The sequence below is a fragment of the Cyclospora cayetanensis genome, unplaced genomic scaffold (assembly GCF_002999335.1).
Source record: "Cyclospora cayetanensis isolate NF1_C8 unplaced genomic scaffold, CcayRef3 CcayRef3_contig_160, whole genome shotgun sequence".
NCBI classification, from domain to species: domain Eukaryota; phylum Apicomplexa; class Conoidasida; order Eucoccidiorida; family Eimeriidae; genus Cyclospora; species Cyclospora cayetanensis.
In genome coordinates, this window is record NW_020312104.1 from 42,459 (window position 1) to 55,220 (window position 12,762).

At 57.7% G+C, this 12,762-nt stretch overlaps 2 protein-coding genes across 2 annotated transcripts; both read left to right on the forward strand.

Moving 5' to 3' along the window:
* Nucleotides 1-1,197: 1,197 nt before the first annotated feature.
* LOC34621532 (AF4/FMR2 family member 4) lies at nt 1,198-7,024 on the forward strand. Its single transcript, XM_026337039.1, has 8 exons — nt 1,198-1,254; nt 1,712-1,862; nt 2,619-3,006; nt 3,541-3,673; nt 3,833-3,856; nt 5,763-6,042; nt 6,511-6,562; nt 6,667-7,024. Exons 1-8 carry the CDS (start codon nt 1,198-1,200, stop codon nt 7,022-7,024), a joined length of 1,443 nt encoding a protein of 480 aa, XP_026192824.1.
* Nucleotides 7,025-9,899: 2,875 nt separating this feature from the next.
* LOC34621533 lies at nt 9,900-11,287 on the forward strand. Its single transcript, XM_026337040.1, has 2 exons — nt 9,900-10,647; nt 10,824-11,287. Exons 1-2 carry the CDS (start codon nt 9,900-9,902, stop codon nt 11,285-11,287), a joined length of 1,212 nt encoding a protein of 403 aa, XP_026192825.1.
* The last annotated feature ends 1,475 nt before the right edge of the window (nt 11,288-12,762 follow it).

Sequence of the window (12,762 nt, forward strand, 5' to 3'; positions counted from 1 at the left end):
CCAGAGCGCAGTCTCCGCAGTTTATGGAGGGCTAACGGCTGCTGATTCTCTTTTTATCGAAGGCCGACTTTGCCAAGCCCGTGAAGCAGAAGCCAGGGAACGGATACACCTGAAGAAGGACGCGCGCGAGGGACTGAGGGGAACTTCCTCCTCACGGGGCCGAAAGAGAGAGATAAGAACAAGCCCCCTGTGGCAGCCACCGTGTTTCTGTTGCTGCTGCTGTTAAATAGGGCACCAACCATCAGGGAACGCTGAAACCGACTCGAAGGGGGGAAGGGGCTGTGCTGCGAGAGTAGACTCGAGGGCCCTGCGCCGCTTCCCACGCAGCAACAGCAGCACCTGCAGGCCCTCTTGTTACGCACACCGCATGCAGGCAATTGACGTTATTTAACCCCGAGAATTCTTATTTCCCCTAGTTTCACGCGTGTATCTGGGTGGGGAAAGGGCTTCTGAGCTGTTGCTGCTGCTCCAGCAGCACCGCAACGGCAGCAGCGAGGGCAGGAGGAGGTCCTCGCCGCTCGAAGTGGTTGTGCGGGGCCCCGGTGGGCCCCCCTGGTGAGGACCCCCTAGAAGCCCGAAGGGTACAGCGAGGGCCCCGTACACAATGCAGCCTCCCTTCGAGGAAGCTCTGCTGGAGCAGGGAGAAGACAGTGGACTAGAACTGCTCCGCCGGCAGCAGGACCTTCTGCGGCAGATCCTGCAGCACCAGCGGCAGCAACTGCAGCAAGCAGAGCAGCAGGAAGCGCAGCAGAAGGCGCTTCCGGAGGAGCCGCAGGTAGTGTCGGCGGCAGGGGCACTGCAGTGTGTGTTGCCCGCTTCCACGCGGTGGCACTGCAGCACCAGCTGCAGCTGCAATGCTCTGACGGGAGACTGTCTCCTTGTCACTAAGTCTCTGCTGCTCCTGCTGCAGCTACGCCAGGGGGCTGTACACTCGGTGCTTGACTGCGGGACCAGGGCTAAGCCGCTGGCTGTCTCCTGGTGTCTGACTGCCGCAGCAGCGTCAAGTGCTGCTCCGGCCTCAGCCTCCTCTGCTAGAAACTGCTATTGTAGCAGCAGCAGCAGCAACAGCAGCAGTAACAGCAGCAGCAGCAGTAACAGCAGCAGCAAGGGCCTCCGGCAACCTAGATTTATCTGCTCGGCGCTCGAAGCCGCAGGATGCCTCTTCTTCACGGCTCATGCGGACCGCACAGTGCGACTATGGCGTCTTCACGAGCAGCAGATCTCCCAGATGCAGCAAATACCCCCTCAAGACTGGCAGAAGCAGCGGCATGAGTCAACGCAGCAGCACCAACAGCACCCGCAAACGCAAACGCAAATCTTAGGGGCTATGCCGCGTGCTGCTCCGCTTGCAATGCATCGGCAGCATGCAGGGGAGCCCGACACGCTGGCGGCATGCGGCGGCTGCCTTTTGCCACCGTCAGCCTCTTCTGGAGCGGCAGCGACTGCTGAGCGCATGCTATGGCTGCTTTGCATCAGCGGAGATGCGAAGGGCAAGATCGTAACCTGGCGGCAAACAGGGCCCATGTCCAGTTTCCTGGGGGCCCCAGAGGGCCCCAAGCAAATCCACGTAACAGCTTTATCCATGCAGCCGCTGCAGGAGAAGGTGGCGGAGATCGCTCTTCTGTGGAATCGTGGAACCTGCTGCAGGAGCAGCAGCAGCAGCAACGGCGGCGACAGCGCGTGTTGCTGCTCGCCATGCGCACCGTGGCAGTGCCCTGCGGGAAAAGCAGCAGCGACGGACGAGAAGAAAAACGGCGATGACAGAAATTGTGTGACGGCGTCAGCTCAGGATATGGGAGACCCCGACGCGGCAGAACCAGGGGAGATTAGCGATGGGGACTTGTGCTCCAATCCTCGAGACAGCAACATTAGCAGCAACATTGGCAGCAACATTAGCAGCAGCCTTAGCAGCAGCCTCCAGAGCACGCGATGCGGCTGCAGCCTGCTCGCTGCCGTCGGGTATGAGGGAGGGGCCCTGCTGCTTCTAGATGTGAGGCAGCAACAGGTGCTACGAAGCCTGGGCAGGCATCAGGATCGTGTGACAAGCCTTTGCTTCTTGCGCCCCTCTTTTTCTGCACAGCAGCAGCAGCTGCTGGTGCAGCCCGAAGGAGGAGGGAAGGAGGCAGGAGAAGCCGCTGCTCACGGGTGGCTGCTGGCCTCAGCCTCGCGGGGGCAGGAGCTGCAGTTGGCGTGCGTGTCTCCTGATGCAGCGGCTACGTTGCTGCTTCAGACGCGCATAGCGGCGACGGAGGCTTCTGCGCCAGCTAGTTCAAAGGGAGGCAGCTGCAAGCAGCAGCAACAGCAGCGGCTGCAGCACACCAACCGGCTATGGCTGTCGCTCGCGTGGCATCCTGCAGCCCCTGACTGCCTCCTTGTAGGAACCATGGCAGGTGACCTCATGGCGTTGCACCTGCCGCAAGCGCTTGCTGACGCACAGCAGCAGCGAGTGCTGTTGCTGCAGACCAAGCCCGGCAAACGAGTGCGTTCGCAGCCGCAGAGGCGACAGCAGCAGCAGCAGCAGGCGCAGCACCTCGTGCGGCTTTTGCAGCCTCATTCCCGTCCCATCTTTTCTATTTGCTGCTACGCTGCCGCCGCGTGGAGCGCTTCAGAAGCTGAAGGAACAGAAGCATCACCAGCCGCAGCTGTATATCCGCCGGTGAAAGCTCCCCATCTCTTCGTCCTTACTACCAGCCTGGACCGGTACCTCGTTCTTTCTGCCGTCGCACTCGCTGCATGCGAGACCCCCGTGCATGCGGCCGTAGCTGAAGGCTCGGCGGCTGCTGCCGATGCCGCAGAAGAGGTCTCCGAAACTGAGACACCAGCGGCCCCAGCAGCAGCAGGTGCTGGTCCGTCTTATCGAGGGTGCCTCATGTGGCGATTGGGCTGCCTTGGAGGCTGGACGCAGTCTCTCTCGGCGTCGTGTGCTGAGCCCTCACGTGTGTCTGTGGGGTGTGGTGATGCCACTATCCGTGCTGCTGATCTATCGTCCGCTGTCAACGCTCAGCTGCAGCCCTTGATGCAGATGCAGCCGTTGCTGCCCCTGCTAGATCCACAGGGGTACCTGCTTCCTCCCACACTGGCGGCTGCTGCCAAGACTGCAGCGCATGCACTTGACCGACGGCAGCGAGCGCAGCTGCCGCTGCCTCCTGCTCCCCTTGCCCTTCCACCTCTCCGTCCCGAAAACGGGCAGCAGGAGGCGCTCCTGCTGCAGCACCAGCGGCAGCACCAGATGTCTGTGGAGGCGCTGTGCTTCAGCAAGCCTTTTTCTTCGGCATTGTACTGGAGGGATCTGCATGCTGCTGTATCCGCGGTGTGTGTGCACCCGTACGCGCCGGGGCTCTTGGCCTTCGGTTTGGGAGATGGCCACTTTGGGGTGCTGCAACAAGAAACAAGCGACAGGGAGCGGCAGCAGCCGCAGCCGCACGCCATCACACTGCTGTCAACTAGGCACGCACTTGTGGCAGCTGTGAACGAGCTTTGCTGGCTCCGCCTCCCCCGCTGCTGCGGCCGTTGCTGCTGCCCTCGCAGCCGTGGCAGTAGGAGCAGTGGATCCCCGCAGGCCTCAAGCGGTGCAGTCGCAGTTGCAGACGCTGCAGCAGGCCCCCTGAAGGCAGCTGCAGCTGACGAGGCGGCGCCGTGTGGGGAGGCGCCCCCTGCAGCAGCTCCCTCAGAGGTCGACACGCAGCAGCACAATCAGGAGCCGCTGCAGCCCCACGTCCAGCAACAGGAGCTGGAGTGGCTCCTGCTGGCGGGGACGTCCACGGGAGACCTCCTTGCCGCAAAGGCTAGCGCTGCTGCACCGAAGCCTTCCGCAGCCGCCTCGCCACAGCAGCAGCAGCAGCTGTGGAGGCGGCAGGCCCAGCAGCCACAGGACCCCCCCCAGCAGCAGGAGGGGCACACCTTTACCCCCGTGGTGCTCCTACCCGAGACCGCCGAGACAGCAGCTGAGCCGGGGAGGTTTTCCGCGAAGACGGAGGTCCTCTCAGGTTCCCTGCCCTTCGTGGTGTCTGTTCCTGCGACGCTTCCAGCAACCACAGTAGCAGCACTCCACCGGCACGTTGCTGCAGCAGCAGAGGCGCTGGGGCACGAAGCAGAGGCCGCCACGTCTGCCGCTGCTGCAGCCACCGCCGCTCATGCGCAGCTCCTCTGCGTCCTTGAGAGCACGCCGCACCACCAGCAGCCACGTCAGCAGCAGCAGAAGCCGCTTGGGCCTGCACAGACTCCCGCGGAACTGCACGTCATGGCAGCAGTCGTGCCGCCGAATCACAACAGCAGGGAGACAGTGACGCCTTCTGTAACCTTCGTCTCCCTGGGTCGCCTGCCGCTCCCCCTCGGAAACAAGCCAACAGCGGCTGCAGTGTGGGAAGGAACGGCCGGCGGCCTTGCTACCCCCTTCTCTCCTGCAGGCGCTGCCCTCGCGGATCCGGAAGCTGCAGTAGATGCCCCCCCTCCGTTTGCTGCGGCGGACGTCCTGCTAGCCATCGGAGATGCTGAGGGAGGCCTATGGCTTGCGGCTTGGCGAGAGGTCTTTGTGCAGTTGGTGCGGCTCCTAGAAGGGCAGGCACATCAGGTGGCGGAGAAACCCTCTTTGCCGTGCTTGTACTGTTGTACTTACAGCAACGTCGCAGCGCACGCTGCAGCAGCTGCTGCGGCTGCCGTTTCTCCCGTTGGGTGCTCCGTTGGTAGCCGTACTGCTGCACAACACCAGCAGAAAAGCAGTAGCACCGGTACCAACAGCTGGGGAGTTACCAGTCTGGCGTGGACTGTCCGCTGGAGTAGAGATCTCTCGGGAGCGGCCTTAACTCCCGAGCTCCTCCTTGCGGCCACGTGCGTCGGCGGTGCTGCCGTTGTGGTTGGAGTAGAGTATGCGACTTCCGCAGGCAGGCAAGGAATGACAGCAGCTCATGACAATCAACATCGAGAGGACACGACAGTGGGAATGCAGCGCCTCGCCGTGCATCTAGTAAAGCCTGAGGCGAAGCCACTGGCCTGCCTCCGCAGCTGCTCAGGTGCCGCAGTAGACGAGCAGCAACATTTTGGCGGGCAGCTGCTGCGCTGCTGCTGGGTTGAGCAGCTTGTACCCTATGCGCTACTGCTGCTTGTTGGTAAGTTGTTACGGCGGTGCTCTTTCCGGCTGCTGCGGCGCCCTTAGACATCCGGATACCCCGCGACGAGTGAAGGGGCTCTCTGAGCTCCTGCAGCCTATGCGTCAGAGCGCTTTGCGGAGATCCAGCAGCCTAGGACCTTCATCAAAACTTGGTCGGTGGTGCGCTGTGCTGCTGCTTTCTGCTGCTGCGCTTTCAGGAGGCGTCGAGCAGTGTGTCTTCCTTTGGGACCCTCTACGACTTCCCTTATACCCCCAGCCTGCGAGGAAACCTTTAGCAGGGGCTGGTGCTGCAACAACCTCTACAGCGACAGCACAAGGAGCGGTACATACAGGAGAAAGCAAAGGTGCAGCACGTCCAGAGCTCGAAATTGCAGATCGTCCTCGCGCTGAAGCTGTTGACATTACCGCTCAAGACGTCATGCCTCCGACGCCAACAGCTTTGGCCCCAGAATCTGAAGCAGCAGCTGGAGCTCACAGTACCTCTGCGAAGGATGGTTTACTCCTCAAGGCTAAATCGGGCTTTGCAAGAGGCATGCAGAGCCCCGCTGCCCCTTCCCCACCCGCATCACCGTCCAACGCGCGTGCTGCTAGTGCCGTTAGTCAGGTTCAGCAGGCATGCTGTTGCAGCTGTGGCGGAAGCGCTTTCCTGTCGCAGCAGCAGTTGCGGCAGCAGGGACTGCTTCTGAGTGCTGCCGCTTTTAGCGAGGCTGCAGTAGAGGCAGCAGCGACCTCCGTGGATGCGGTGCTCCTGCCGCCGCTACAGCAGCAACGCGAGCACAATAGGGCTCCAACTGGGCAGCAGCAGCAGCAGGCATTGCAGGAGGATGCGCAGTTGCTGCTGTTTTTGCTCGGTGATCAGCGTCAGGAAGCGCGGGCAGCTGCAGAGGCTGCCCTTCCCTCTCTACTAGGGGCCTTACCGCAGGTGAGCCTCGCAGGCCGCTAGCGTACCTGGAGGAACAGCTACGCTAGCAGCATCGTCACTATTAGCAAATACAAGTTTTCTAGTCGTGTGGAACACACGAGGCATGGGTACCTTTGAACAGTGCTGCTGTCTTTTCCCAGGGCCCCCCTGTGCATTTTGGCCTGAGCCTCTCGGTGCTATGGCGCTCTGGAATCCACGCACCTTTTGAAAACTCCGAGTATCTGCACTGGCAACAGCATCAGCAGGATCGGGAGCAACAGCGTCTGCACGATAGGAGGTGGGAAGTAGAGACTGGCAGGCACCACGAGGCAACGAATGATTCTGCTCCAGCGGAGTTCTGCAACAGCAGCAGGAGTAGCAACACCTCTCCCAGCGGCTGTGGCTGCGGGTGCAACTGGTTTTGGCTTGCTGTTGCCGCTACAATAAGCCTCCCCAAGGCTTCACGGATGTGTCTTATCGCCAGCTTCCTCTCTGAACAAAGGCAGGCACACTTCACATGCTTTTGCTGCCTTTCCGGAAACTTCAAGCTCAAAGCGCTTGTCTCTCTTCATGCGGGTGATGATGCCAGCTCACGCTAGCATGGTCGCCGTGGTGTATGTATGTACGTATGTGTGTGTGTGTGTGTGTCTTTACTCAGATCTGGCTGCTCTCCACACGTGCAGGCGGCTCTGCTGCTCGCCGCGGGTCTGGTGCCTGAGGCGGTGGAGGCATACTTACAGGCGAATTTGGCGTCATTCGCGCTGCTCCTCTGCCGTTTGCGGCTTCGATCAGAGCACCCGCTGCAGTATACAGCCTTCGATGCATGGCTTGCTGAACCAAGCGAGGAGACACTACAGGAGGAGCACGAGCAAGACGGGCAGCAGAATCGGCAAGAGCGCCATCTGCAGGACTGGCAGCCCCCGCAGGAGCAACACTGCCAGCAGGAACCTCAAAAAAGGATCGGCCGTCTGCTTCGTCTGGCGCTGATGCTGGAGTCGCTACCAGCTGGCTCATAGGTTGCCTACGGCTGTATCCGGTGGCAACATCAGGGTTAGCTCCTTCCGTACTGGAATTTCTCTTGGATAGGTTGCTAACTTGTAGCAGACACACTCTCGTTGTGGTGTTCATGCGATTTATTTCTTCCATTGGATATTTTGCTGCCCACCCTCCACAAAACCGTCCAGCCATCCAACTAGGTGGTGCTCCATCCAACCACCAGCTTTTCAGTGCCTAGCTAGCACCCAGGGTAGCCCTGCGTAGATCTACCGCAACGCGAGTTCACTTCTAAGCGAACTCGTCGCGACACTTAAGGCAAGTGCAATTGCAGATCAGCGCGATCGGAAGGCAGTATATTCATACCATTGCACAGCTCCTTCAAAAATCGAGGGCTGGACAGAGAAACTGAAATCTGCTGGAGACGAACGAGGGGTTCTGCGACTAGGCAACAACCGTCTAAAGGGAAAAGAACAAAAGTTTTGGCGAAGAACAACCCAGTAACGCACACTAGTTTTAACCTCTATCTCATTTCCTCCCACTATTTCACTTTCCTGTGGCCCCCTCCTCTATCGTTCCATTTGAGGTCTCAGTGGGGAGACGAATATGTTCAAACCCAATGCAAACTTTGAGTTTTTAAGTGCCTTCCAGAAAAGCTCTCGTTTCTCATGGTACCTACATGACGGGAGACGGACAGATATGGCAAGTGTCGCTGTGCCCTCTCAAGCACTCTAGGCATTCAAGAGAGCTGCGCATAGCGTCTAGCGTACATCACTGAATAGAGTGGATTACTGCATTGCGCTAACTCTATCACAAAAAACGAAAACCAAGAAGCAAGAAGATGGATCAGCTCTTCGCTCCATCCTAATTAACTACAATGGTGTAGTAGTTGGTGTCCAAGTGGAGTTTGCCCCTCTAGTCTTTATCTCGATGCCCAGGCATCGCACGGAGCTACGCAAAAAGGCTCGCGCTACCATGCTGCCTCTAGGTGCGTTTAAGCCTGTGGGCGTACCCTCTATGCGTATGCCTCGACTGCTGTGCAGCGGCAACGGCTACATACAGCTCTCCGTGGAGAAGCTGCTCTCTATCGTACCGCTCGATCTAATGTCTCCTTTTGGTGGTGCTTGACTCCCGAAGTGGTGGGGGGGAAACGTCGGTAAAGTTCTTGAGTGTGTTCCTGAGGAACTCTCGCCTCTCCCTCCCACCACTTCTTAGAGGCTCAGACATAAGGGGCAAGAGACAGCTACGGTGCGTGCTCCTGTGCTCTTTAGGCACATCGGGCACTCACAGAGAGTCGCACATCGAATCTAGCGCAGACGCAATAAAGGCGTACGCACAGAACATTGCGCCTTTTTGTATCGAGCCCACAGTACTCTATGATTAATATGACATACGAGTAGACAAACCAGTTAGACAAATACTACCATGCTAGCTATATATAATGGAAATTTTGTAAGCGATGGAGTTGGAGTGGACAAAGCTCATCCGCGAGTGCTACAACCATCCCACTATACTTAGTTCAGGAAAAGCCTCACTGCCTTGCCGAAACCCCAATGTGGCACATCCTACAGACCTCCAGCTTGGTTGGTCGCTTTGTGAAGACATGGGCCCGCGATATGCTATTTGGGAATCTACGCACCCAGCAATGCAGGTTTTGCAGCTACAAAAGTCACCATAAGGGCGCGCAGGAGATCTCCCGAAGTCGATGAAAGTCACCCTATTAAATACCTTGTATTATAGAAGCTAAATAAGGCATGGAGATCTGTGTGTGCATCGATATTCGACGAAGCTTGTCATAAGGGACTGACTGGTCAGCGTATCGCACCTACCCAAGACCCTGCGGCGCAGCGTATTTTCCGTTTCTCATTTGTGACACACATACAATGTCGACCCACATATACCAAGGCCATAATATCAGTCATTTGCACAGAAGGAAGTTCTTGCCGCTGTCCAATCTCACACCGAATTCGAGGTCGGGTGCAGCGCTAGGGGGAGGAGCACAGTCATGGCAGTGCTGTCTTGGTGCGAAGAGCAGCGTTCTCTTTGGTGGCTCGACCCCCACCTTCTTTATGCCTTTGCATCAACCTATTTGACCACATATTCATAGTTAACTGCTCCTGTTGCTTCTATTATTAGGTCTGCTGCTGCAGCAGTAAACCTCTGGTGGAGCGGCTCGGCAGCAGAGTATCTTTTTGTGGAGCAGCCCGGCGGCTGCGGCGGCAGCTGCCGCCGGGCTGCTACCGGCGCTGCGTGTGCTGCAGCACTTTTAGACAGCTTCTTAGCTCTTCTTCCTTCCGTGCCTGCTGTTGTAAGGACTCAATGGAGCCTTTCTAACAGGTCGCTGCTTCTGCTGGTACTCCTGCTGCCGCTTCAGCATTGGCCTCCCGCTGCGCTGCTGCTGCAGCACAAGCGGGGCCTCTATTGCGTACAGCAGCAACAGTTGACAGCGCGGCAGCTGATGTATGGCGACAAGGGGGAAAAGAGACCCGCGGTTTAGTTTCAGAGTCTGCTACCGCAACATCTCGGCTGCAGCAGCTACTGCTGCTGCTGCTACTGCACTAGGGACTAACTTGTATACGCGGTAACGAAGGCACCACGAGTCTTAGAAGCGCCTCTGCGCTTTCACTGATTGCATCACTTAGCGGCAGCAGCGTCATCGGTAGCAGCAGCAGTGGCGCCTCCTAAGCGTACTGCAAGCTTTGGCAGCACCCCACGTGGTTCTGCGTGTAAAGCGGACAGTGTCTTTCTTCTGCAGCGCGCTCTACTTGGCCTTCGGACGCGCTCTGATTTCTTTCTTCCGTTCCTCGTTCTTGTTGCACAGGGAGCAGCAGCCGCGGTTGCCGGAGGCGGCTGCGACGGTTTTGACGTGCGATCGACAGTAGTAAGGGACTTACCAAGATGGAGTTGCCTGATCTCTCTTTGGGTTGGTTGGTGTTTTTAGTGCTCTTTGTTGGCGCCGCTGGGGCTGCAGGGTATCTGGTGTTGCAAGAGATGCGTAGCAGTCGAGAGAAGGACATCGTGTTGAAGCAGGCAGGCAAGGAGGTGGACACGTCGCCTCCAGCGCGGGAGATAGAGGATTACGAGGAGAAGCGTAGCGCGTTGTTTCAGCAGTTGTTGGTGCAGCAGCGAGTGACGGAGGCAGATGAGGATCTGGGAGAAGGCCAACCTCCATGCAAAAGCTGGCAGCGACAGCTGCTGCAGCCCGAAGAGAAGAAAGCCCTCAAGCTGCTCCTGATGCGCCGCGCGCTTGCAAACACGCCGCGGTGGTTCGTGCTGTCGGGGGAAGCCAACGCGAAGTACCGGCTATATCGCAACGGTCTGCTGACAGAAACGGCGTGGAGCGAATTCCAGGCAGTCCAGGAAGAGCTTAACGAAGAGCTTCAGTACATCAAGCTGGAGGCGGAGTGTATGGAAGAGGGGTGGGGCGACAAGGTCTTGAAAGACACTGTGATGCTCTTCAAGCTGTCCGAAGCGCAGAAGGAAAGGAACAAAGTTATGGGTGCTGAGCAGAAGCGGCAGGAGAAGGAGAAGGAGCGTCAAGAAAGGGATAAGGAAAGGCAGCAGGAGGAGAAGGAAACCAGAGCGGAGAAATTTAGGGAGCAACTCCTTAAGGAAGCGGATCAAAACAAACCCGTACAGAGAAAGGGTTCCAGATAATACAAGGCGTATTGCGTGCGAAGCTTGCCGCTATACTGCCACTGCGGCTGCAGTTGCTTGTGCTGCAGGAGCACAGGCCTCTGCTCAGATGTTTTTTATTGCTCAAAGGACCACGGACATGCTGCACCTCCTCGCGCGGTAGCCGCTTCAGCAATTTACGTGTAGTTGTTGTATTGTATGTGTGGCAGGCGGTGGGGCATAGGCAACGGCTTCGGGTGCGCTTCGAAGGGCACGGCTGGAGTTCTGCTGCTGCTCCTGCAGCCTTCGATCTCCGGTTATGCGGTCGATTTCAAAAAGGCCCTCATGAGATGTGGAGTTATACAGAGAGAGGTCTGAGTGTCTTTGTCGTGTTTGTTTGCTACGGCAGGCGGCATCGCGCCCGTGCAGCCGCAGCTGTGGCCGTTGCTGCAGGAGGCAAGTGCCCCCACACCTGGGGCGTAGGCCTCAAGGCTTCGCATGTACCTGTACAGTGCACCTTTGGTACGGTTGCATCTGCAGCAGCACAGTTTCAGCGTTTTGAAGCAGGCCTCCTTACTGCCGCTGTACTGTTGAGGGAGAGGAGGCACTCAACACGTGCGTGCTGCGGCCACCGGACTAGCGCATACAGACCGAGCAACGCGCATTATTGAGGTTACAACGGTGGTGTCTTCACAGCACCTCTCCTCCTCTCATAGGTTGCTGGCGCCCGGTGCACTCGCTACTGGTAGTGGACAGAATTTATTGTTACTTTTATTGCTGCTCCTGCAGCGAGGGTGCAGCTTTGCTACCTGCCATCCCTGTCGGCGGCAAGAGCCCTGCCAACGGCCTCGTCTGTTAGCCCCCGAGCCACCATTAAGCGCAGCAAGTCTTGTTGCAACAGGGAAACAAACGTGTTTTATATTGTAGTATTAGCCACCTTCCTCTCGCCACCTTGCAAGGGCAGGCACACTCCCTCTCGCCCTGCCAGCGGCCAGGCCTGCCCCCAATGCCCCTTCCTTCTGCTGCCTCGCGGTCTGCGTCTGCCTCCTATAACCCTTCAACTCCCTTCCTGTCTTGGCGTTTCCTCTCTCACCATACTACGCTCATACTTTTCGCCCTGACTGCACTCCTTCCTCTGCCTTCTACTCTACATGTGTGCCTGCTTCTATCCCAACACCCAAACACATATATGTACATGGAGATATGTATTCTTGCCTCCCTCAGGCAAATCCACACACATACACATACATCCACGCATACACCCGATTTAATCTGCCTGAAAACCTCAAGGACAAAAAAACCACAGCCCTTGCCCCCTGCCTACGCTATTTGTCTGCCGTTTTCGCTTGCTGTACAGTGTGTGTATCGGTGAGAAATTAGAATCCGGATACGGTCTTACGACGAAAATGATAAAAGTGGAGACGCAGTGCCCTTTACATACTCCTCGCCATCCCTGTAGAGGCTGAGAATCCCCTCCCCAATACATCCTGGTGCTGCACCCACTCCCGCTGCTTCTGCCGTTCGTAGGGTACACCAGGAGCTTTTCAGAGGAACCCCCTTCGAACAAAAGCTGTAATGAACGCGACGAGTGCCCCCAAAGGGTCTAAAACGCCCTTCAAAGCAAAAAAACACGGGAAGCCCTTTAAACCCCGGGCCTCACTTAAACATTTCTAGGAATACGCATAGGCTTTCAGGATGAACTCCCAAGATACGGCGGGATTGCGCAGATCCCCCATGGCCCCCCCCCAACTTGAGGAGTGCATTCCACGGAGTTCACCAAGGCCCCTACAGCAGGAGAAGACCTCGGTGAGGAAAGACGCCTATTAACGGCTGACTGATTCGTCGATTGTAAGAGATACAAGATAACAGTGTAGCAGGTAGACGCAGTTGAAATGATGACGCAACTGCTGCTCCTGCTGTTTATACTCCCATTGCTGCCACGGTTAACGAACCTGCACCCTAGAAAGCATGAATGAAGATCTGATCTGCATGCTGCTTTCGTATTTCACGCCTGCCGCCCCTACCACTGTAGCAACGGCTGTGAATGGCTGCTGCGGTGTCGAACAGGAACCGGGCACGAAAGGCAGGTAAGCCTCCAAACTCCTTCCTATTGCCGCAAGGGCTGCTGCTGGATTTCCCTTAGTTG

Excerpts from the sequence above, each read along its gene's own strand:
- LOC34621533 (XM_026337040.1), top strand. The coding sequence starts at position 9,900 with ATGGAGTTGCCTGATCTCTCTTTGGGTTGGTTGGTGTTTTTAGTGCTC. Across the intron at positions 10,648-10,823 it reads CAAACCCGTACAGAGAAAGG|TTGTTGTATTGTATGTGTGG; the intron begins GTTCCAGATAAT and ends ATTTACGTGTAG.
- LOC34621532 (XM_026337039.1), top strand. The coding sequence starts at position 1,198 with ATGGCGTCTTCACGAGCAGCAGATCTCCCAGATGCAGCAAATACCCCC. Across the intron at positions 3,007-3,540 it reads TCCGCTGTCAACGCTCAGCT|GAGCAGTGGATCCCCGCAGG; the intron begins GCAGCCCTTGAT and ends CCGTGGCAGTAG. Across the intron at positions 6,563-6,666 it reads CCGGAAACTTCAAGCTCAAA|ATCTGGCTGCTCTCCACACG; the intron begins GCGCTTGTCTCT and ends GTCTTTACTCAG.